The 25,458-nt window shown below is 41.6% G+C and overlaps 2 protein-coding genes across 3 annotated transcripts; both read right to left on the bottom strand.

Moving 5' to 3' along the window:
- Positions 1–7,569, bottom strand: chaf1b (chromatin assembly factor 1, subunit B). The gene is made up of 14 exons (XM_087804873.1): positions 7,512–7,569; positions 5,010–5,169; positions 4,814–4,946; positions 4,632–4,752; positions 4,150–4,253; positions 3,992–4,088; positions 3,846–3,930; positions 3,576–3,669; positions 2,657–2,726; positions 2,502–2,593; positions 2,269–2,428; positions 1,521–2,033; positions 865–947; positions 1–514 (listed from the first exon to the last, which is right to left on the bottom strand). The coding sequence occupies exons 2-14, from the start codon at positions 5,127–5,129 to the stop codon at positions 423–425; spliced, it is 1,764 nt and encodes a 587-aa protein (XP_087660999.1). The 5' UTR covers positions 5,130–5,169; positions 7,512–7,569; the 3' UTR covers positions 1–422.
- A 198-nt stretch (positions 7,570–7,767) lies between these two features.
- LOC148068773 (MORC family CW-type zinc finger protein 3-like) lies at positions 7,768–25,458 on the bottom strand. 2 transcript variants are annotated; one of them, XM_087804867.1, is made up of 19 exons: positions 25,409–25,458; positions 21,826–21,898; positions 21,571–21,703; positions 21,285–21,505; positions 21,057–21,213; positions 20,722–20,869; positions 20,149–20,277; positions 19,948–20,067; positions 19,775–19,872; positions 19,608–19,715; positions 19,414–19,542; positions 19,167–19,238; positions 17,639–17,672; positions 12,541–12,579; positions 12,352–12,472; positions 12,222–12,291; positions 10,010–10,805; positions 9,789–9,925; positions 7,768–8,498 (listed from the first exon to the last, which is right to left on the bottom strand). In XM_087804867.1, exons 1-19 carry the CDS (start codon positions 25,445–25,447, stop codon positions 8,369–8,371), a joined length of 2,754 nt encoding a protein of 917 aa, XP_087660993.1. In that variant the 5' UTR covers positions 25,448–25,458; the 3' UTR covers positions 7,768–8,368. The 2 variants fall into 2 exon arrangements, with proteins under 2 accessions (XP_087660993.1, XP_087660992.1); XM_087804866.1 differs by having other exon boundaries at positions 21,057–21,216.

Consider the following 25,458-nt stretch of genomic DNA (forward strand, 5'->3'; position numbering starts at 1 on the left):
CAACAACCAATGATTTATAAAGGAAAATCATGAAAATGTACAGGGGTGCCCAAACTTTTTCATACCACTTTATAATAAACACTACTTCCAATAAGCAATCGAAGATGGACAGACGGATAATGCCACCAAATGAAATCTCGGTCTGTAGAAATGAAAGAAAAACAAGAGACAATTCCATCACCTCTTCCTTTCAAAATATTATTTTAGTTTTGTAGCAAAAGACTGTATTCTGAGTGAGAATCAAATTAACTGTTGCATTTATCAAGACACACAGCTGCCCTCATGGCTGTTTAATAAGAATTTGAACATTACATTTATGTTTTCAACATCAAAAACTTTCCTAAAAAGATTTCCATTTTCACAATAATACATGACGGATATTGTGCATCTGAAAAGGTCACGAGGCTCAACAAGGGTTTGACTCAATCGCTGCTCTTCACGGCGGCGTCACTGGTCTTGGGTCTTTTAGACTCTGGAGGCTGGAGGACCGGGTCAGAGGGAGGAGACGGTCGCTCTGGAGGGAAAGAGAGAGTTTATCTTGGTGCAGAGTCGATCAAGGTCACGAATGTCAAGATTCAGACACCAGATGATTGTGGTGAAAGACAGAATCTGACAAGGTCAGTGGCAACAGTCCAGACATAAACATGGCTGAGCTTCTATAGAGACTATGCAGAAAAAAATTAAAGTGTCTCCGCTGTATCTATCTGTTGTTCTCAAGTCACTACAAAGCGGCAGGTGGAGTGTTTTGTCTTCTTGCTCAGCTCTTTCTTCAGAGTCTTGATGACTGAAGTGAACTGTTTTTTTTTTGTCTGCCGTCACACTCACACAAACATGTTGAAAAAAAACATGTTTTCAGTGACTGACCGTGCTTAGCCTTCTCTGTGGAGGAGGGCGTCTTGAAGAGGGACGCCACAGAGTGGGGGGCAATAGGAGTCAGAGACATTCGCCTGGAAGCGAAGACAACATTGATTAGCAGTGACAAAACATGAGCAGATGAGTTAGAGACTCAGAGGCAGGACAAAGGCTGTGCTCGTGTCACACGGATTAGTATTTAGGTGCCAGTGGGGGGTCCAACGAACGCGAAACACCAGACCAGCCTTTGTCCTGCAGCAGCAGAATTCTTAGCAGCATCTTCTCAATCACAGTGAGTGAAACTAAAGCAAAAGCTAATGTTTCAAGAAATTTACCAAACACTTAATCTGTGAATCTCTTCATGTAAAGACCCACTAAAGATGTCCAGCCAATCCACTAAAGATTGTGCCAGACGTTTTACGCTGGAGCCAATATAAACTCATCCAGCACAAAACATCGAGTTAATGCAGTAGAAGTATTTTTACTATGGCAACATTTCTCTATCAACCTCTAGTCCAGTAGTTCCCACACCATGTTATCAACATGTCATTATACAGTAAATACAAACATGTTATTTCATTATAACATTTCTTCCATATCTTTTTTAATAAGTCTAACTATGATTTATTCCGTTTTTTGTAATTTTCTACTTTACTCTGCTGCTTCACCTTGGTACTGGTCCTTTCGGCGTATTCTTGGGAGTTCTGGGTTCTGCATTACTGGAGCTGTTGTTGGGGTTTTTAGGGATTAAGGGCGTGAGAGGGGTTATCCGTGGCAGAGTTTTGTTGACGCTGTTGTTTGGTGTCAGTGACTGTGGCGTTGAGGGGGCGCTGCTGCTCTGAGCTGTGTTTTTGGGCGTGGTTGGTTTGCCCCAAGCCTCAAGGGTGTTGAGGGCAACCTTGCGAGGCTGAGGTTTAGCTTTAGAGCTCGGCGTCTTCTTCTCCTCGGGTGTCGTTATGGTGTTGACAGGGCTGGGGCGGGACGTGTTAGGGGACTGAGACAAAGACGGGGAGGTTTTGGGGCCCCTTTTGGTGCCCTTCTTCTCAACAGCAGTGGTTGATGTGAAGACCTCCAAAGTGGGAGGCTCCTTCAGTGGAGTTCCCAGCTCACCGGAGGTGAAGGACAGGAAGGAGCAATAGCCATCTGTGGACGACACCGCCAGGAAGGAGCCGTCTCCAGACCTGGAAAAGAATTGATTGGGTTAGTTTCTGCTACTAACCAGAAATAAGAGGCGTCACAAAGAAGTGCATAAACTACTGGGTACAGTAGTAAACAAGTTAATCTTTTGTTCAAAATCACATTCTCACAGACTGAAACAAATGAATTAAAATCATCTTTAATTTTCTATCAGTAACACAATCTTTGAGAGATGCGAGTTCCATAATGCAGCTTACAGTATATAGGCTGTGTACTCACCAGGTGAGGTCACTGAGTGTGTGGTAGTGGATGTTGGATACTAGGCCGAACGGAAGTGTCTGCTGAGTGTCGTAGAGAAGCACAGAGTCTTCCGAAGCCACAGCAAACACCATCCTGTACGGGAGCTGGAACACGTTGGGCAGGGGCTGGGTAGAACCGTCTGGGACGAATAAAGGTCATCAAGGAATGTGTACAATAATCAAAGAACATCAGCACTTGTGTGTTCGGCACACCTTCTCCTGTCTTGGTCCTCAGCTCGTAGTAGACAGGACAGCAGCGAACCGCCAGAGTGACTTTACTGGGACACGGCAGGTGAGCAATTGGCCTGCGAGGAGAAGAGTTAAAACAACATACTTCCTCGGAAATTACCTCACTGACCCCTCATTACCTTCTAAGGCTCTTCCTCGAGAAGACGTAAGTTGTGTTGATTATGTTCTCCCCGACCTCAACACATCCAGCTAATATGAAGATACAAAACATTTATTAACTCAATAAAAACCACTTTTAACTTTTTAAAGACCAAATTATAATCATTTGACAAGTCAGGTCCAGGTGTTTTAAGCTGCTATGGTAGGACATCCCTGAACTGAAACACAAGTAATATTATTTTGTCCCTTGTGTTGTCTCTGGGTCAAGGGGAAAAACCTCCCAGGTTTGTTTTGACCCGATGCAATGAAACTGGGGTGTACATGGAAAATAAAGGGTGACGGAGGGTTAAGATGGATCTGAGTGAGACTCAACGTGTGAACTAGTCTTTTAATTCATATAAAATCACACACTCAAAATAGGTATTGCACACACTAATTATCTCACTCCCTCTCAGCGAAATCATCACTGCAGCTGTAACGACATCATTTGAAAGCTACTGTCAGAAAGTTTTTCTTTTTTAAATGACACTGATAATTACGGATTTGACTGCCCAACTCTAGTCATGTACAGGTGATTCGGGTCTGTGTTAGTCACATGTTTCAAATGTTAAAGACTTCCTCTCCTATATGCAGTAAGTCTCTCATTATGATCATGTTTTGAAGTCATTACTTTATAGTTATAAGAAATCTCGGCGAACGAGAGGTTACGAGTGAGGAGCTAACCTCAAGTACAACAGAACCCCTAATGTAATCATTTAACTAAATGACTTATCCATTGTGGTACATGAAGCACAGAGTTCTTAGAAAGGATCAATTCACCCATTACTGGTGTTCAATCTTTTCATTTCTACATTTTGTTCATATTGTTGACGCATTGTGTCCTTTTAGATTCCGATAAACAGTTGACAATTCTAAGTGTGTGTGTGTGTGTGTCTGTACCTGGAGCGAGCAGGAAGGAACCGTCTGGTGTGAAGGAGAGACGTCGGAAAAACGAACGCATGCTGTCATCGTGGAACATCCTGTTCTGCTTGACCTGCAACGAATCACAATACTTGATTTAACTTGAGGAATCTGTCAATAAAACATGGATCGACTTCATGATTAAGAAATGATTGTATTGTATTTTTTATTGTTATCCTCGCCAGCATTGTATTCACGAGATTGTTTGGAATTTTAATTTTTATTAAAAGTGTACATGGCAGACGTTACCTCTCCCTCCGCAGGCGAGCCGGACGACAGCTTGCTGACACTGACAGCTTTCTTCTTAGTGTGAGCACTGTACACACGCATGACTCTGAGGACGACAAAGAGACCGGGTCAACAACAGAGCGTCCAATAGTCCCAACGTGCCTCACCTGTCGCAGCCGAGCGTGGCCACGTACTGTCCCAGCGGGTCCCAGCTGACACCCTGCACGTAGCTCTTGTGGTCGTTCAGGATGGACAACTTCTGTCCTGTCACACCAGCAGACAACCATCAGTCAGGTCAAAAGAATTCACTTTTTGTCTCACATACCTTTGGCAACGTCCCACAAGATGGCAGTGTTGTCTACCGAACCGGACACCATCTGGTTTCCATCCCGGCTCCAGCAGATGTCATATACATCCTCGATGTGGCCCCTGAAGAATCAAAGCCGTTTTCACAAAAACAAAAGCCAACAGACAAAGAAGAACTCTTTGGTTTCTCTAGTGATGATTGAAATAAAATAAAAAAATCAATTGTTACGCAGACACATGAATGTATAAAGAAATGTGTGTTTCTATGTACACAACGTTTGTAAACAACTGGCATAACTAGGGTATCTGCTACATAACTATATTTGGCTGCTGTGCCTAATTGTCGACAAGTTGTGGCAGTTAAATATGACACTTGGGAGGCAGAATCTCTCTTATTGTGGTCAACCAATCGGTCGCCATGCAGAGATGTGTGCCAATACTTGGGACCATGATGGTAGAAGCAGCAGCAGCAACAACAATACCCCCCCACGCCTTACTCACCTGAGCGTCTTCACTACAGTCCAGCTCTCTTTGTTCAGCTGAGAATCTTCCTCTTCCTGGAAAGCCATCGTCTGCTCCGGCTCTTTTGAGTCGTTGAGCTTCCACAGGAGAATGGCCGCATCTACATAGACCCACATTTTATTGAACACAGACGTCAGACCAGCACGGACCATGTGACATACCGTCTCCTCCCGAGGCCAGCAGCTCTCCGCTCGGGCTGAAGCGAACAACGTTGACGGCTTTGGTGTGTCGCGCCAGGTTGGACAGGAAGTCAACGGCAGCTTTTCCGTCAGACCCAACTTCCACCCGCCACATCTGCAGACACAACAGTGTTCAGTAACGAGACACACACACACAGACACACTAATTGTCACTTACCCTCACTGTGGTGTCCACACCGGCCGTGGCCAGACGACGCAGGCGTCCATCGTGTTGGAAGTCCAAGCTGTAGACAGGTTCCTTGTTGTGCCAAGCGATCTCACATGTGACCACCTTCATCTTCAGTCTTGACTGCTTCAACTCCAGATGATGGCGTGTTCTGTAAAAAAGGAGAGGGTAAGTAAGTAATTTATATTTATAGAGCGCTTTTCTAGACAAGGGTCACAAAGTGCTTAAAAAATGAAAACAAAACTCAAAAAATATACACTAAGAAGATCAAGATAACACAGAGAACAACACAGGAGTCCCAGAAAATCAGGGAAAAGCCTGCACTAATAAGTAAGTAAGTCATTTTTATTTGTATAGCGCTTTTCCAGACCAGATAAGAAAGTCGTAAGATGTTTCTTTAAGGAGTCACTAGACTCCATCAAGCGCAAAGGGAGAGGAAGATCGTTCCAAAGCTAAGGAGCAACAGCCTGGAAGGATTTCTCTCCTCTGGTCCTGAACCGTGTGCGTGGAACCATCAGTAGATTCTGATCCACAGACCTCAGATACCGAGCTGGGGTGTAAAGCTGGATGAGATCAGTGATGTAAGGAGGAGCCTGACCATGAATAGCTCTGAAAGTAAGAACCAGAATTTTAAAATGGATCCTGAAAGAAACTTGCAGCCAGTGAAGAGTTTTAAGGATCGGAGAAATGCGAGTTCTTCTACTTGAGCAGGTCAGAATTCTCGCTGCAGAGTTCTGTATCAACTGCAGGCGAGACAGCTTCTTCTTGTTAAGACATGAAAACAGACTCTTGCAATAGTCCAGGCGAGAAGACACAAATGGATTACAAGCTCCAGATCATGTTGGGACAACATTTTCTTAAGTTTAGAGATTTTTCTCAGTTAAAGGAAACAGTTTCTGGTGTGTTGAACTAGAGACATGTCCTTGTCCAATACAACACCCAGGTTTCTCAGGCTCAGTTTGACAGACTGACCTAAGTCACCCCACTACTGACTCAACCCTGGGACCTTATCATCAGGAGCAATAACCAGAGTTTCAGTTTTGTCCACATTTAGCTTCAAAGTGTTTTGCTGTGCCCAGAAAGGTATGATGAGAACCACTGTAACACAGACCCAGAACGTCCCACTTCATCCCTCAGTCTTCTCAGCAGGATCTGGTGATCAACTGTGTCAAAGGCTGAAGACAGATCCAAGAGAACCAGAACAGTGTGTTGACCCTAGTCTGCGGACATCATGATGTCACTGGACACTTTCAGTAAGGCTGTCTCAGTAGAGTGATGTTTGCGGAAGCCAAAGAGAGCAGAGCTTTGTTAAACAAACAAACCAAAATGTACTTTTTATTTCCATTAAATTAGCTAGTGGACAGGCATTTATTGTTACTGTCTGAGAAACGCACACGCACACACCCCCTTAGCAAAAGAAGTATATATTTTAGTCAATGAGTATACTTATTTCATTCTTAAATTAAAATCATATACTGGAAGTTTGCTTTTGGCACACTATACTTAAAATGAGTACACTGATGTATACTTATACTTGGGTATAATATATGAAATGTATTTTTAATATAGTTCACTTTTTTTGTTGAACAACTGTATTATTGTGGTGGTCATCCAGAAGCAAACACTTGACATGAAACATGACCAGGTCCTCGTCTCTCTCGCCTTTGAGGCATCTATTGTGACAAAAATATGTTATGCATATCAAAACACTGGAATCTACAGGTGAAATAAGTTGGCGTAGTGGTCAGACCATATGTCAGGGTAACTCAACTTGAAAGTATACTTCTGTAAACTTCCAATTTAGTCCCATAAATTAAATTAGTATACAATTAGTAAAAAAGTACACATACCTTAGTATCCTTACTATACTATACAAATATACTTGATAAAATGAATTGCAAGTTTACTACTTAAATGCTACACTAAATAAGCCTTGTTTTGCTAAAAATAATTGGAAGCAAAAACACTGACGAATATATTCACATTTACATGTAGGAGATTCGTCTGAAACAATATGCGCATTTCAAGTGGGGAACTTTTTCCAGGTCAGCTTTAGTATTCAATTTAAAAACAAGAAGCGACAGAAAGTCATGTATGGCATTTTTAATGCAATAGTCTGTTGTTTAGTGTTTCAAAGAAATAAATAAAGAAACTCTGTCGTGTGAGTTTAACGTTTATCATTTAATAGATAAAAGTTCTTCGTTTTTTTTTAGGAGAATACAACTTTAATTTAGCTCTTGCGATATTAACATGAGCACAGATATACATTATACGAAAACAACTACATATAAAATAACTAGTGTAAATATTAGACAATTCTAGAGAAGTACAGAAGAGTTTAAAGTCGCTGCCACAAAACTACGTATTAATGATAGCTGGTTATCGTCGAACACAAACACGGCTTAAGCATCTAAAGTATTGACAATGCAGTTAAAATCATCTTAAATAAATAGGTGCATCTTATATATCGTTCAAATCTTTTAGCGGTTTTACCTTCCGTGTTGTTCAGCCGGAGCCTTGAGTGGATTCCCGCGTACGACTCTGTTCAAAACTTCCGGTTGGTAACCGACGCTGATTGGTCAGAAAGTCGGAAAAGGCGGACACTTTGAAGATAGTGGTGTTACGTTCTAGTTGTTCCCGCGAAAATCAAGTGGTTTTATGATATTCAATATTTTCAATTGACACGTAGCAACTTCCAGAATGAGACAAACAACGTCCCTTTACTGCACAAACAACACGAACACACAACTATTCTACAAAAGTCTTTATTAAGGGAGATAAATATCCATTATGAAAACCAGTCTCTGATTGGTGACAGCCCCTTGCAAAGTGATCCAATAGTAAGAAAATATTATTTATTGTAAAACAGTGTAAGAACAATATAAAACACACATTTACACACATTATCTTAAGCTGCAGCAGTGAAATATTATTATTTGACTCTTACATGTTGCTCCTAAGATTTGGAACGATCTTCCTCTCTCTTTGCGCTTGATGGAGTCTACTGACTCCTTTAAGAAACATCTTACGACTTTCTTATTTGTGCATTTTGCAAGCAAGTGCTTTTCTGGGACTCCTGTGTTGTTCTCTGTGTTATCTTGATCTTCTTAGTATATATTTTTTGAGTTTTGTTTTGATTGTTTAAGCGCTTTGTGACCCTGGTCTGGAAAAGCGCTATATAAATACAAATTACTTACTTACTTACTTACATTGTTTTTGTTTCCGTCAATCATGTTTATAATAGATATGGACACACATGTATGTTTAAATAAACAATTTCAGAGTTTGTCATTTAGACGGAAAGGCACACGTTTGTCCTCAGAAGTCAGATTTATGTCCCACAGCCCACTCTATCCCAGATATTGTTCCAGGATCTCATCGATGACGTTACATTCATAGTTGACTTGGTCCAGGTCCAGGTCCAGGTCAGGCACGTGTTGGACGAGCAGACGTCCAATGTTGTGGCGAAGCTCAACCAGACTAAGAGAGCAGAGAAGACGAAACTTAAAACGGCAAGTATATACACACACTACATTAACAGATTCCTGACATTTGTCAATAAAGACTAATTAAATTAAATTGAATTTTAATCCTCAGATCTTAATATTAAATGTAAAAGTTTTATTTAAGTTTTCCAAATCCCACGGAAGACAAATAAAACATACATTAAATGTGTTGACGAAATATGGTTAGGGAACAAAACGTTTGCAGATTAAAGTACAGGGGGCTGTTCAACCAATCAATGCTTTAAAAAATGCTGTTTAAACTTCCTGAAGATGAAGAATTTAGAGGAGAATAGTAATATAGCCAAAGCTTCACCACAGATCTTTTGAAGATGCCCCGCCAACTCATCAGGAACTCTCCTTTAAAAATCGTGACTCATGAAAGATTTGAGAATCTCTCATGCTTCAAGGATGCGTAAACTAGACATGAGCTCCTTTACTTCCTTCTCTATGTTCCTATATCATGAGCTGTTTCATGTTGTTGCAGGAGACGCTGCTCTGCTACAAACTCTGCTTTATTAGGTTCATTAAAACCTTCTCTGTTCAATACACTGAGTGCAATTAAGCTTTTTAAATATCATGTTTGTTGGTTATCTTAATTATGTAGATGTTTCACTTCTTTATTTATTTGCTGTTATATTCCATATTTGCTAACGTACAGATGACAGCTGTATGCTGATTCACTCTGATGAGACAAATATCTGACTCTGAGTTATTATGATTTAGTTTGTTATCAGCATATATTTATTTAAAAGTCCTCTATAAGTCAATCATGTCAATGGAGTATGAAAATAGTCTGAGTCAGAACTTACAACTATTGTTAAACCACATTAAACTTCCTTCTGTTGTATGAAAACAGATCCATACGTGTTGTCAAATTCTGAGTATGTGTAAGTATTCCATAATAATTTATGACGATTAAAAAATTGTTTTGAAGATGTTGTTGGACCTTTCTGCTCGAGTTAGTCAGATTCTCATCTATATAGGGCTTATTTCAGTTGCAAATCTCTACAATCACATTGTTTCATTATCCACGACTCACTCCAAGAGAAAAGATCTCTAAGACACACTTGTTTTCCTTTCATCTTTACAAAGGAAGTCTAAGGAATGATTGGCAACTTCACCTGAAGACATCACATGTGTTACCAAAGATCATCAAAATATTTAAAAAATATACCAAAATTCAAATATAGCGCAAAATATATACATTTCCATAAACACCAGGCAAAACTATAATTTATATTATTTAAAAAAGTGTCTGATCAACCTCTGAAATGAGTTGGAAGGATGTGACTCTGTGGACGTGCTAGGCTTTGGACTGGATGCACAAGTCAGCTGCAGAAGGGACTCAAGCTCTTCACACTTCAGAACCAAACCAGCCTTCTCCTCCTTCAGTCGCTCCACCTGTGCGAGTAGATTCGTTAGTTATGAACACCATCTCAAGTCTAGAATTTTCATGGCAACTTTTGTCAGAGAAAAACCACTGACCTGAGCCTGCAGTTCTTCTCGCTCTGAAGTATTTTGCCGCAGCTGACGAGCCAACTGCTCGACTGAGATCCCAGTTGAGTCTGTCCTGTGAGACGTGCTGGGCTGCTCATACAGAGCCTCTGACGGCTCCACCTTCACCTTGACAGAGTCCTGCAGGTCCTGCAGCTGACACGTCACTCGGTGCAGTTCTTCTTTGTATTGGTCCCTCTCTTCTGCTGTTGCCGTCATCAGCTCGATCAGCTGGGCCTGCTGTGTATTCAGCTCTTCCACGGGATCCAAACATATAGGTTGCTTCTCATTTACATGACTGGAACCATTCAGGAGAGTCTGCTTCTCCTCTGGTCTTCTTTCTTCAACTTTAAACTCACGCCTGTCACAAGAAGTTCCAACTTCCCGTCTGGACAAACTCTCACTTACATCTGCTTGAAGCTTTCTCTCAGCTGATGTCACTTTCTTCTCAGTCTTTATTCTGGGCACCTCAGTCTGAGCAGCAGTGCTGTAGACTTGATGGGACGCGGTCTCCTTTGAGACCACGGTGCTGTTGAAGTCCACGGTAGCATCGTCACTGCAGTCCAGCTGCAGGACCGGACCTTTTTGACACGGCTCCGTCACTCTCTTCAAGCCCAAATCTTTTTTATTGACCAGGGGGCTGGATTCTTCCATTAAGAAGATGTCGTCATCAGTATCGTCATTGTCGTCCAGAGCAACGACCAGGGACAAGGATTTTGAGTCAACTCCGTTCTCTTTCAGCCTCTTTGTCTCTGGCGTTTGACCGACGTCTAGCTTTCTTTTTGGTCTGAAGACAAACCACAAAGAGACATGAAAACAGCTCAGAGCTTAAATATTCTGCTGAACGGCTTCAGCAGAACCACTTGGTACACTGAAAATCAGAAATCTAGTAATTGTTTGTCTTATCTTGACATAAACATATGAGAAATGTCTAATATGACCTAAGTCCCAAAATGGTCTTGGTGGCAAGGTCTTTTAAGATAAGAGAAAAATTAAGTTTGGATTTCATTAATGGTTACAAAATTCTTCCAAACCCCAGGTTCAAACCAAGCTGAGTTGTGGAGCCATGGATCAGAATGAATGACAACCAGGCGAGAGTGATCATTAAGTGTGGAATAAAATATATCTTTGATCAACATGATTGACCACATCTGAACACTAGGATCAGTGCAGCCGTGATTGCCCGTTTTCCATGTCCGCGGCTACACGGCATAGCATTCCATCTCTGTCTTTTGGGATTATTTTTTAATGATTGAAGGAAGGTTTACAAGCATGTATTTTTAATGGAAAGGCTTTGCTGTAATGAGATTAGGTCGGAGGTTTTTGAATGGAGACAGAAACCCCTAGTGGTTTATATACAGTGACTTGCAAAAGTATTCCTACCCGTTGAACTTTTCTACATTTTGTCACATTACACATTTAATGTAAAAGACCAACACAAAGTGTCACACAATTGTGAAGAAAATTATACATGATTTTCAAAAATCTTCACGAATAAAAAACTGATAAGTGCAGTGTGCAAAATTATTAATTTATTTTATTATTCACTAATGTAATCTAATCTCAGTACAAATGCCCTAAACATAAAGCCTACAATGGAATGGTTTAAAACAAAACATATTCATGCGTTAGAATGGCCCAGGCAAAGTCTAGACCTAAATTCAGAGAATCTGTGGCAAGATCTGAAAACTGCCGTTTACAAACACTCTCCATCTAATCTGACTGACCTTGAGCCATTTTTTAAAGAAGAATGGGCAAAAATCCCAGTCTCTAGATGTACAAAGCTGGTAGAGACATACACCAAAAGACTTGCAGCTGTAATTCCAGCAAAAGGCAGTTCCACAAAGTATTTACTCAGGGGGGCTGAATACTTTTGCACACTGCACTTTTCAAATTTTTTATTTGTGAAAAAAAATAATTAAAATCATGTATAATTTTCTTTGTACTTCACAATTGTGTGACACTTTGTAATGGTTAAGATTCTGTTACACATAAAATGGTAAACATTGACATCTCTAGTAGTTTTACTCATTGAGGTATCTGACCTTGGCTTTGTAGTTTTCAACATTTGAACAGATTTTAGAGCACCTCTAATCTAAAATAGTAAACTTTGTAGTACTTACAGGTTTAAATGTACTCTTCCTGTGATGACGGGAAAAGGTCTGTATGACACAGAATGAATTTAAACAAAAGAGCTCCTCACCTTGGTTTGCTAGACAGCGAGTAGTAGCTGGTGATAACCGGGTGGCTTTTGCTGCTGGACGGACTGCAAGCTGCATAGATGATATTAACTGTGTTATTTCACCATTTTGAACACTAAAACACTCACTTGCCTGACTGTAAAGTGGTGGGAGGAGTTTGGGGAGAGTTCTCTGCCCTCACGGAAACTACTCCTCTGAAATCAGATCTGATCCTGCTCTGCGGTGTCACTGGTGGACTTAGCATCGGACTTGTCTGTGCAGCACCAGCAAAACATTTAAAATAAACTTCCAGAGAGAGATAGTGCTTTCAGGTAAACTTACCGATTGTAGATGTTGCTGATGTATCTGAGCTATAATATGCTGCCCAAACCAAACACAAACATCACAGAAGAGTCAGAGACATCAACACACAGATAACTTTTGTATTACATTTTCTGATTCAAAATTAAATTATTAAACATGTGAGGTTACCAGGACTATATTAATATTTGACAACATAAAAAAAACTAAGGCATAAAAGTTTAAATTTAGAATATTTGTTTTGTATTTGTTTAACCAAGATCCTTAAAATAAATCTACTTCATTCATGCTCTGTCCTACAGGCTCTAAAGGCTGTTATGGATTACCAGAGAAAGATAAATGCACTTGCCACCCAGCAGGGGGAAGTAGGCTTGCCTTCCTCAAAATGGCCGCAATTCTCTATTCAGTTTAGATTAAAGGTTGTGTTGCACTGCTCGTTGAAAATCCTTGTCTTTGAAATTGATGCAGTGAACAATTTTCAAATCTTCCAGAGGACTGACATGAGGCCTCAAGCATGTCCTAGCACAGGTATATAAAGCACGATCACGGCTGATATTTTTTAGAAACCCTTATTAGTCCCGCGAGGGGAAATTCAGCCATACTGATGGGAGTAGGCTGCACACTTGCGCCAAGTTCACCATCAGGAGCAATCAGGGAAGCTGGGATTGAACCTGCAACCTTTTGGACTGCAGGCAACCACTCTACCATCTGAGCTATGTCGCCCCTTATATATATGAGTAACCTAGGATATGGCTGAACCTAGGTTACTTGGCGGTGCCGAGCATAGAACATGGAAGCTTTTTCCTGACTTTTAATTTCAGTGGAGACTTGAATTGGTGTCTGGCTTCCTTTTGGTTCCTGACGTCACCAGTAGTGGAGAGGACTGATCTAGTCAATTGTGGCATGTCCCAAGACTGTCAACCAGCTGAGCTGTTGGAAACCCAGTTTAGTGCTTGCCTGCTGTGTGAGGAGCCTGAAGGAGATCTGACACAGTTTGCTGGTGTGTTTAAAGTGCATGTTACGTAGGAAGTAGGTTGTCTTTAAAGGGCAACTAGTGTAAAAACCCAACTCTCCTGACTTACTCACATGTAATGAAATGTTGAAGTCTGCCTCTCTAAGATGCAGTAAGTCCCTCATCATGACAATGCTCTCTTTTAAAGTTATTACTTTATAAAGTTCTCCCCGAGTGAAGTCTTGCAGAACGAGAGGTTACGAGAACTGAGCCCATTATGACGTGATGCCTTTTCTCACGTTGGTTAAAGTGTGACACGCCGGCCACTGACACCGAGGTTCAATTGGTCCACACACTGGAGAATTCCCAGGCCCCCCGTCTGTGCTCTCTCCTTTAGTCCAATTGACAATATAGTTGCTGGAAGCTTGACGTCATGTGACGTCAGCAGGCGCTGTTGTGTCCCTCCTGAGGCTCATGGCAGTAGCTCACATGGCGGTGCAGCCTGGCTTGCTGCAAATGAGGAACATTTTGTATTTTAAGGTTTCACTCTTTCTGGTCCGGACATCCACGAAGAGAGCAAGTAAGCTTTGTGCTCTCCCCATTAGCCCCGAGTGTCTTTCCTTTTGAGTCGAGGAGTCATCAGTGTTATTGCGTCTGAACCCAGCATACCGTCATCCAAAGGTTCTCAAATCCTCCTTCTGTGCAACAACTCTCACACTGCGGGCCTTCTAACCGCCGCCCCACTTGGACCCGGGTCAAGATTGTTTTCACCGGTTGTCCTGTGAGGGTTTTGTCTAGCTGGGGGTACAGCTACACCTTGGGTTTAAACCAATGACGTAGAACCTGGGTTATGATCATAATCCCAGGTTCTACGAAATGGTGCGAAGCCCTCTAACCTAGCCTTTCTCGCTGAGTTTTTCAGTTGGAGGAAGTACGGCGGGTATTTCCCGCCTTTATAGGAAGTGGACTGCACCCAGCTGGGTGGCAAGTTCATTAAGCTTTCTCAGAGACAAGGCAGGGCCCCAATAGCGAAGCGGTTAGAGGGCTTTGCACCAATTCGTAGAACCTGAGATTATGATCATAACTCAGGAGTTTTATGCCCAAAGAGAAAATTTAACAACTTTTGATAGCAGGTTCTTATAATCGGGGCATGAAAGGGATACGCTTGACTTAATTGCACCACTAACAAAAAAGGCTGTTAACAGAAGTAGTCTTGCTCCCTGGTATACTCAGGAAACACGTAAATTAAAACAGGTTTGTAGACGACTAGAGAAGAAATGGCGTTCATCAAAACATAATGAATTCTACCAGGACTGGCAGGATAAGTTAAAAATATACAAGGCATCTCTTCGGAAAGCCAGAGCCAGCTACTACTCATCACTTATAGAAGCAAATAAGAATAACCCCAAGTTCTTATTCAGTACTGTAGCCAGGCTGACACGGAGCCATCAGTCCATTGAGCAGTCCATCCCTCCTCATCTCAGTAGCAATGACTTTATGAACTTTTTTAATGAAAAAATTGTAACTATTAGAGGAAAGATTCAAGACCTCCTAGATTCGTCTAATTCAACCAGTGCAGCCTCACCGGTCACAGACACTATGACTGATACATACTTTGACTCCTTTCTACCAGTGAGTCCTCGACAGCTGTCCCAGGTTGTTTCCTCCTCAAAGTCCACAACATGTCTTCTCGATCCTATTCCCACATGGCTACTTAAAGAACTGTTCCCCTTACTTAGCACTTTCATACTTGACATTATTAACCTGTCAATAACATCCGGCTATGTGCCTCAGGTTTTTAAAGTTGCAGTAATTAAACCTCTGCTTAAAAAACTCACTCTCGATCCAGAGGTCCTCACTAACTACAGGCCTATCTCTAATCTAGTATTCATTTCAAAACTTCTGGAGAAAGTGGTAACGAGTCAGCTCTGTGATTATCTCCAGGACAATGATCAATTTGAGGTGTTTCAGTCTGGTTTTAGGGAACACCACAGCACAGAGACCGCCCTGGTAAAAGTAAGTAACGATCTACTGATGGCCTCTGATCAGGGCCATGTTTCAGTTCTTGTTCTTCTAGATCTCAGTGCTGCATTTGACACTGTCGACCACCAAATCCTTCTACAGAGGCTAGAAAACCATTTAGGCATTCGTGGAACTGCTCTTAACTGGTTTAAATCTTACCTGTCGGATAGAACGCACTATGTACATGTCAACCACCTCTCATCGACACACACTAAGGTCAGCTATGGTGTCCCACAAGGTTCTGTTCTTGGTCCAATACTATTCACAATCTATATGCTCCCACTAGGGGACTTGATTAGAAGACACTCTATACATTTTCACTGTTATGCTGATGACACCCAACTTTACCTGTCCATGAAGCCAGATGAAAGAATTCAGCACAACACAATTACAGTCCTGTATCACAGATATCAAGTCATGGATGACCAAAAACTTCCTCCTACTGAACTCGGAAAAGACTGAGGTTTTACTAGTTGGTCCGCAACATCTCAGACAATTATTAACTAATGATCTAGCTTTACAAAATGGACTTGCTCCTGCTACTAGCACCACTTTAAAGAATCTGGGTGTATGCTTTGACGAGGACTTATCATTTAACTCACACATAAAACAAATCTCACGGACTGCTTATTTCCACCTTCGTAACATTTCAAAAATTAAGCTTGCGCTGGGGGCGGTGCTGGGGCTGGGGGGTTGCTGGTCCCGACGGGGTCGGCGGGTGAGCCGTCGGGGGTGGGGCTGGGGCTGGCCGGGTGTTCTGGATGACCTTCCGGCCCCGATGGCTTCGCCTGGTCTGTGGTGGGGGGCCTGTCTTGGGGTGGGTGTCTGCTGCAGCGGTGGCTGTGGTCCTCTACCCGCCCTTTGTGGCATGTGCCGTGGTCGGGGGGTTTGTCGCCCTTGGTCCTGGGGGTTCGTGGCCGGGCTGGTCGGTCTTTCGGGGGCTTCCCGGGTGGGGGGGGGGCGCATTGGGGGGACGGCGGAGGCATTCGGCGGACCCATGTTACCGTAGTGACCATGTACCGCCCATGCAAGTGCTGCTGTCCCCCTGGGTGATGCATGGTGGGTGGGGGCGGTGGCTGGGGGTCAGTACGTGTGATGGGCGGGGCCTCGGCACCTTAGAGACCGTGGACTGCCCATCGAATACTGCTGGCCCCCCAAACTTCCCTCATGGGGAGGTGGGCTGCGGCTGTTGGGGACGGTCTACAGTTCAAAGACTGGGGGCCGTTCCCGGACGGCTGCGGCCCCATTGCCCCCGCCCTGCCCGCACAACCGTGGCCCCCCTGTGACCCGGGGGACCTGGGCCGGTGCCTGGCCATTGCTCCCCCGGGCTCATGCGGTAGCACTCAACCCGGCTACTGGCCGTGTCCGCAGGGTATTGGGGGGGGTTCCGCCGCCGCTGCTGTGGTGGGTCCCCATCTCCTTGACTCGGTCCCCTGCTATGGACTTGTTGGCGGCCTGACGGTCTGGGGGTCCTCCGTCGCCCGGCCTGGCCCCGGGGCCCTATCCCCTGACTGGTTCTTCTGGCTGCCCCTCTGCCCCGGTGCCTGCGCCTGGTGCCTCCCCCTCTCTGCTTCCTCGGTCGTCCTCGCCTGTGCTCGCCCTCTCGCGCCCCCGGTGGTGGTCCGCCTTCTCGCTGGTGTTTGGGGTCGGCTCTGGTGGTTATCTCGCCTGCCGGGTCCTGGTCTCCCGCGGGTTCCTGCCGCGGCTTGGGCTCCTGTGTCTGGATCTGCTGTGCTAGGTATGTGCCCTCTGGCCTGGCTATTTCTGGCTTTTCTCTCACTATATCCTCCCTCACTCCTCTCCTTATCCATCTGTCTACCCCCCCATCCTTCCTCCCAGCCGGTCAAAGTGGCAGGCCGTCAACAATGAGTCGGGTTCCGCTCAAGGTTTCTGCCTTCTAAAAGGAAGTTTTTCCTCGCCATTGCTCACTGTACAGCTCACTGTACAGTGTTTTGTTTCTTGCTCTTTGTTGAATTGCTGGGATCTATTTTTCCTTAATCAACTGTAGTCTTATTTCAACTGTATAGTGTCTTGAGATAACTTTGTTATGATAAGACACTTTAAATAAAATTGAATTGAATTGAATTGAATTGAAAGGGTTAAATTAGTTCTACTGTCACTAGCTGAAAGAGAGAAGTGGCTCACCTGTTTCTCTTGCATCTTCTTTTCTTCTCTCTCTCTGCAAGTAAAACAAGAATTAAAGATTTTAGGAAGACAAAATCCAGTAACAACAGAAACTTTTAAGATTTAAATGTCAGATGTATAGATGTACATACTTATAGCCTGGGCTGTAAGTATGTTTGTGTATGTATGTATAATAACACAAGGAATTGATTTTATATTGACATGACTAAACTTACTTTGAAATGTTACAGAATGTTTTTGACTTTGAGTGTTCCATGAAACTGTGAGTCGACTACAGATGTACAGTATTACTCTCTTAAAATTTGAGGAAAGTATCCACTTTTCCCTTAATGGGTGTTTTTTTTCATAGAGCGAAACAAACAAAAAGAAAAATTACATAATTCAGTATGTTCAGACAGATCACTCAAATTTATTTACAGAAGTTACATTGGAATTTTAGTACATAAATACGATTAGAAATCAAACATGTTTTAAACCTTTTATAACGTTTAACACTATAAACTTCAAAAGCTGCAGATTAAACAATACTCATTTCCCTCAACACCTATTACACAGCATGATCCATTTAATGTGACTCAGTGTCAAATTTTACTTGAGAAATTTTAACCGTAACTTCTGTGTCAGAGCCTACAGCCTACAGTTTAGGGTGCCTCGGAAATCGATGTTACTATTGCATTTGCCAATGCAAAAAGGCTAGAGCTGAAGAATCATGAATTTAAAAAAACAACAAATAAAATCCGATCCACCTTGAATCTGCAGCATCTTAGAACAAAGAAGTGAATCTCTACATCCCGAGAGGGGATGGAATCTCCTTCCCAAAACCGAACATGAAAATGTATTTTTTGTTGAGTGTTTCAGACTTTTATCAAACAATAATATGAAAGGCCATAACATAAAAAATAAAATGCCTTGTAATCTGTAGAAATCACTTTTCTACATCACAACTTTTTTTTGCACATGCTGCAAGATGCCATTCCAGTTTTGCAGTCACCAGGCTTTAACCAACTCCCAAATCTTTCATACTCAACCACTTCTGCTGTTGCTCAAATTTACCCAATGTTTTTCTCTACAGCACACAAAACACTTAACTTTTTGGACAATTTGGTTATGCCTGTCAAAAATCCAAATGTTTATATAATCAGAATTAAATGTAAAAAAACAAAAACAAATTTTGTTCAATCAAATTTAAATAATTTCTAATGTCTCTGAACATTGAATTTCATGCATTTGAATTCTGTTTCATGTCTTAATTTCCACAAAACTGACTAAATTACTTTTTTATTGACCTGTGGAAACCCTGGTAGAGTCCCTACACCTGGTTTAACTTTTTTTAAAAACAAATTATGATAATGAAAGACAAAGCAATGTGTCCTTGTGTGACCAGCAAGTTAGGAGACTTGGATGGATAACCATCCAAGTCTCCTAACTTAAACTTCCCATGACCTGAACTCAGAATAGAGATAGATAGAAGCCAATGCATTCATTTATGGGTATGGAATATTTGAACTCTGCTTCCACTGAGACTTACTGTTTTCTGTAGGTCTTGATATACGATTGTTCGTCATCTGAATCTTCAAGCTCTTGTGCTACCTGACAGCTCCTGGTTTTTTGAAAAATATGAATGAAAATTAGTTTTGTTTTCTCTTCAATAAAAGCCTGTGTCACATCCAGCAGGTTGAGGACAGAGGCTGGGTGACATGGCATCAAATAATAGATTTGGTATGATTAAACATGGTAAACAGGATTGGGAAGTATTTTAAAGTCATCCACCTCACCTGTATTGGGGGTCTGGATTCATGTTGCATGACCATTTTTCAGGAAGCTTGTTGATGTCGATACCATCAGGAAGTTTACGCCAGTTCATGCAGAAGTCACACCGGACCCAGTTCTGGTCAGGACGCTTCCTATAGAGCAAGGTTCAAGATTAGAATCAACTCAGGAGTGAAGACTGCTCAACAATGTCACTCACAATGTATCTTCCAAAGGTGTTGTATTTGTGGGGTTCTCGCTTTTTTTGCGGTGTCGTATCTCATTCCAGTATTCTTCCAGTTTGACTCCCAGACTGTTCATTGTTTTCCTGGATGAACAAAGAAAGTCACGACCACACAATATAGGTAAAAGCAGGTAGGACATTACCTGTATTTGTCGTTCTCCATGAAGCTCTGCTTGTTATGTGTAGGCTCCAGGAAGTTGCACTCGATGACGCCGATGACCCCGACTCCTTTGTTGTTTGCCTGTGACAGGGGAAGACTTTGTAAGAATCAGCCAAGGAAATAGAGATCTTTTTTGGCTTCAGAAGTCAGACTCACCTTGATCTGACATCCGACACGCTCGTATGCTTTGATGAGTCGATTCTTGTGATACATCATGACGCCATACTGGTCCTTTCTTTTGGTGTTGTATCCAAATGTGACAGGGACCTTCTTTGTCTGTAATGTAAATGAAGGACTAAATTGTGACCTCTTATTTTAGAAAAGCAACTGAAAATGAATTGAAAGAGCTTTACCAACCTCACTGGCAGGCTTGTAGTGGTCTTTTTGGGTGAAAGCCAAACTCTTAGCAATGAGCTCAGATTTTACTTTCTGGCCTCTTATGACGATTTGCAATCGAGGCTTCAGGTAGAGGATGCTGCAATACGCCTGCAAATGAAAAAAAGGAAAACCAACTTAAAACATTGTAATCATTTAAAAACGTATAATGAATTCAAGATAACAAGTTTCAACTATTTGACAGAATTACAATAACAAACACACACTCCTGGCACTTTCAGGAAGAAGGTGAAATCTTTGTTGCTGCTCACACCAGCCTCACCAAAATAGGTGATGAAGTCTGAGATCCCCAACAGAAAACTCAAAACTGCATAAAATAAATTCAGCAAAACTCCATTTCACTACTATGTGATGAAAAACACTCTGCTGGGGGCGAAAGTCCTTCACTTCAACTTTTCCGTAAAATATTTCCACTTCTTGGTACATAAGTTCCTGGGTGTTTTAAGCTGTTTTGATATAAATTGAAAGAGTGAACAGTTTAATTTAAACCTCTCATATCATGTGCCATGTTTTGTTCAGTTAGACCAGTCTTACCCTCAGAGAGAACACACACTCTGGTGTGTGTGGGTTTAGGCTGTCTTGGAGTTGAGGACGGTGGTTCATTGCCTCATAGACGTCGGACGGAATTCTGATGTCGTAGCGGTCCTTCTCGAAGTCCAACTCAGTCTTGCCGTTGGACATTCTGGCGAAAAACAAGAATCAAAGAAGTCTATTTAATGAACAAAGATACCTGTTGAAGAACTTAAGCCACAGATGCCTTAAATAATTAAGAAGGATAACATTGTCAGACAAGACCTAAAACATTAGTTAGAACACTCTACCGGCTCTGAGCTAAAGACCCTAGTTAAGTCACCTGGCAGGATACACACCTTCGTAGACTCCAGATGATGATCCGAGTTCCTGTGTTTCCAGTGAACAGCGCTGAACCGATTATGTTGATCTCATTGAGCAGCTCCGACTCCGACTTGAATGGAGAAAAGCATAAAATGTCTTCCAAACTGGCTTTCTGCTCTTCCGGTACACACAGTGGTAAACAAAGTCAAGACAAATAACAAACTGGAGCTGCATCAAAAGAGCCACACTTGAGTGAAGGATATAGCTGTTGGTCTGCTTGAAGCTGATGATCGGCACTTGAATTTGCTCCGCTTGAATTCCTTTCAGGTATGTCTGAGATAGCATTCCGACACACGAAGCATTCTTGGACTTGGAGAAAACAATGGCGTCGAGGCCAATGCGCATAGATCCAGATTTGAATCCATTGCCATAGATGCCGATCGGACTAATGCCTTTCACAGCCTTCTTGTCACTGTAGCCAAAACTGAGTCCAAAAGAAAAAAGGGATCAGAAAAAGACTCAACTTCAACTAGACGCCAGTGAAGGTACCTGAGCATCTTGTGCATGGTTTCATGGTTCAGACCGTTGCCATTGTCCATAAAGCTCAGGCACTCCTGGCCGTAGACCACGGTCTTGTCGATCCAGAACTGCTTAGCACTGACATCTGGGTCATACGCATTGTCTGGAAACAAAGTCAAACACTTTAGCTCAGACGAACAACATTTCTGTCACTTCAGGTTGTAGCTGAGGGAGTAAAAATGGAAACAAACAATGTAACCACAAACACACAACTGTCTTACTCACCAATTAGCTCTGCGATGGCGCTGAAGGGCCAGGTGTGGCTGGTGGAGTTAGAATGGAGAAACTTAGGGCAAAGCTGCAATAAAATGGTAGTCTAAGTCAAACGGGGACACTTTTGTTTAAATTTCAGCACATACTTCACATAGACAGTCCCTGACAAAGTCTTGTCGCTTATCTAAGTTGTAGGAACAACAAAAAATAACTTGACCTGTAGTTGATCAATTGGAATCAGAAATGGCTTATATGAAAGGCAAAGGCCTCTAGATTATGCTCATCATACCAAAACAAGGTTTTGTATTATTCAATTGGTTTTATCATTTAATTATGGCAGAAAGGTCAGATTTTGCTTAGACAAAAGTCTTGTCGTGGCTTTAATTGATTCAACCAATCACAGATTAGAGCTTCACCTGTGACAAATACTGTAATTAACACATTCCTAGGTGTGTTTAAAAAGAGCCCCAGCACACCAGACATTCATGTGAACTGCAACGTGGCCTATGTAAAAATGCAGTTCGACAGTCCAGGGACCAGCCCTTTTGTAAATGCACAGCTGCATGAGAACTGGTCAACAGTAACTACAACAGTTTGGCGAATTCCCTCACGGAGTGGTCTCCATGGCCGCATTAGGTCTCAAAAACTAGCAATAAACAATAGACAACTAAAAATTCGTGTTGCATTTGCCAAGGCCCACAGCTTGGAGAAAGGATGGACAAGTGGCACAAGGTTGATTTTTCTGATGAATCATCCATTGAACTGCATTCCAAATGCCGCAAACATTGCAGAAGACCTGTTGGAACCCCCATGGGCCCAAGATTCACCCGGAAAACACTAAAGTTTGGTGGAGGAAAAATCATGGTATGGGGTTAAATCCAGTAAGGGGGTGTGCGAGAGATCTGTACCAAGAGATTCTTGCTGCCCATTACATTCCAAACCACAACAAGGCACAAATTCTTCAGCAGGATGGTGCTCCGTCTCATACTTCTCAGCCTCTACATCAAAGTTCCTGAAAGCGAAGAAGGTCAAGGTGCTCCATGATTGGCCAGCCCAGTCACCAGAGAGATATGAACATTATTGAGCATGCATGTATGAGAATGTATCTTAATGAAATATTTAATATCGTGTATGACCCACATGAGCTTGGAGGACTTCATTAATAAATCATTTGAGTCATTGCCGAGATGTGTGGATGCAGTCCTCCAAGCTCATGGTAGTCATACACAATGTTATTTTTCCCAAGGTACCCTGACTTTATGTTCTGATGTTATAGTAGCATTTTTGTGTATTCAAAATAAAGTAAACAAAAAGTATAAGCAAGTTTTACCATACATTATTTTTGTATGCGACAAGACTTTTGTCGAAGTAAATTCTGACCTCTCTGCCCTAATTAAATGATAAAACCAATTGAATAATAAACATTATTTTGGTATGATGAGCATAATCATGAGGCCTTTGCCTTTCATATAAGCCATTTCTGATTCCAATTGATCAACTACAGGTCAAGTTATTATTTGTTGTTCCCTACAACTTAGATAAGTGACAAGACTTAGGTCAGGGACTGTAAGTAATATGAGGGTCAGAATTACGGTTCAGAAGCGTAAATGAGAGAGAGAGAGCGAGAGAGAGAGAGAGAGAGAGCAAGTAGTAAATTTACTTTTAGATGGAAAGATACAACTTTATTGATTGAAATTCATGAATTCAATAATGAAGTATATTTCAATGTTCCAACAATAATCTGTCATAATTCAGATGTATTTTGTCTTATTTATGCATCACATGAATACCAATGCTATATATTTCAGTTCACAAACTTGTTTAAAGGTTTGGGAATATGTATCATACGCTATCTTAAGTGAAGCAGAATTATAACTTAAAGAGTAACAAATGTACTTACTCACATGTTTCAAATGTTAAAGTCTTCCTCTCCGAGATGCAGTAAGTCCCTCATCATGACCATGTTTTGAATTTATTACTTTATAAAGTTCGACTGAAATCTTGGCGAACATGAGTGGTGTCCATAATGATGTTATAATGGACCTTGGAAGTGGAGACTTCCAGGAGACTTGGCGCGTGTGTGCAGCCTACTCCCATCAGTATGTGTGAATGGCTGTCAAAGCGCTTTGTGACCCTGGTCTAGAATAGAATAGAATAGAATAGAAAAGCTTTATTCATCCCCAGAGGGGAAACACACTTTCACAACAGCGCAGTTTAAAAAAATAAAGTGCAAGGAAAAAGAAATAATAAAAGAGATAATACAAAATAAAATAAAAACGATCTTAAGAATATACAATTATTTACAAAATTAGAAATTTAACACTATTAACAAAATAAAATATAATAAGAATAAAATAAAATAGAAAAAAAAAAGAAAAAAAAAAAAAGATAAAGAAAGGCCCTATATAAATAGAGATTATTATTATTATTATTATTATTGATAACGTCCTGTGACAACCCTTAATGCTCGAACATTCACAGGAGAGTGGGAGTGGTTGGGGTAAATGAGAGTTCATCTCCAGAGAAACTAACCGTTTGACTTCAAATTTAGTGGCGTGAAAACTATTAGCTACTGTCAGATTGAAAACTGAAGTAACACTTTAAACAATGATGAGAAATCAGATCTTGGTTCAAAGACACATTTAAATTGTAATTACAAGGGAAAGGACCAGTGGAGTTTTCAGTTCTGTGTCCCAATCCTTTCTGAAACAATGATTAGATTAGATTAGATAGACTTTATTAATCCCTATGGAGAGTATTGATGTGTTAGGTTGCTATTTTATGCCCCCTCCCAACTACACAAGCTGTAAATTATTTTATTCCAAATGTTCCATACAATAACACACTTGGGAAAATTTATACCAGCGAGGTCACAGGTTTGTTCCCTAGAAGCCAGTTCCTGGCACAGAAACATCTCCCCAAATTCTTTCTTACACATCAAGCAAACAAACAACACCAGCATTAATGTAATTATAATACTGTTATATGTGGTTAAGTAAATTTGATAAACATACTTATATTCAACACTTTCCATCAGCTACATACAGTATGTGAAAGGGTAAGAAGAACATGATTTAAATATGAATTCCACATTAAATAACCTACACATTCACAAAAGGTGAAATCCTGTTGGGTGTGTGGATATGTAAATGCTATAGCAAAATGAATGATAAAATATTGAATCCAGGAGAAACAGTAAAATGACTCTTGAACTACATCAAGTGTAAATAGGGGCCTGGTGCCGCTTTAAAACATGAGGCAAAATATAGGTTGAAACACATGAAATTTATAATTGAAATACCTCCATGCTGCCATAACCACACGCATCTCAACCTCGCGGACATGCGTGTCAAACCATGGTCATGTGCAGCCTTAAAGTTCCGTCTATTCGCTTACATTGTCGAACATCCAATATGAAACCAACTTTATAGTAATCGTCGGATAGGTTGACTCCCGTCTCTATACGCGTCAATATTTCCGTTTTCGAGAACACAAGATACTATTTTATTAGAAACTTACCACAGTGCTGACATATATCAAACAAGCAGACTGTTAAGTGAATTTAATTGAGTTATTGCTCTGTTATTCTACTCACAGTGCTCACTGGAACTCCGCGTTCAGCCTGCGCAGCCATGTTTTCGCAAC

This window comes from Callionymus lyra, chromosome 12 (assembly GCF_982586985.1).
Source record: "Callionymus lyra chromosome 12, fCalLyr1.hap1.1, whole genome shotgun sequence".
In the NCBI taxonomy this organism is placed as follows: domain Eukaryota; kingdom Metazoa; phylum Chordata; class Actinopteri; order Syngnathiformes; family Callionymidae; genus Callionymus; species Callionymus lyra.

Coding starts and splice junctions, on each gene's coding strand:
- chaf1b (XM_087804873.1), bottom strand. CDS start 5,129: ATGAAGGTGGTCACATGTGAGATCGCTTGGCACAACAAGGAACCTGTC. Junction 2,727..3,575: donor TTCCTTCCTGCTCGCTCCAG/GTACAGACACAC, acceptor TCTTCATATTAG/CTGGATGTGTTGAGGTCGGG. Junction 2,429..2,501: donor GAGGACCAAGACAGGAGAAG/GTGTGCCGAACA, acceptor TATTCGTCCCAG/ACGGTTCTACCCAGCCCCTG.
- LOC148068773 (XM_087804866.1), bottom strand. CDS start 25,447: ATGGCTGCGCAGGCTGAACGCGGAGTTCCAGTGAGCACT. Junction 20,870..21,056: donor ATCATCTGGAGTCTACGAAG/GTGTGTATCCTG, acceptor GTTTTTCGCCAG/AATGTCCAACGGCAAGACTG. Junction 12,580..17,638: donor AGAAGATGCAAGAGAAACAG/GTGAGCCACTTC, acceptor TGGTTTGGGCAG/CATATTATAGCTCAGATACA.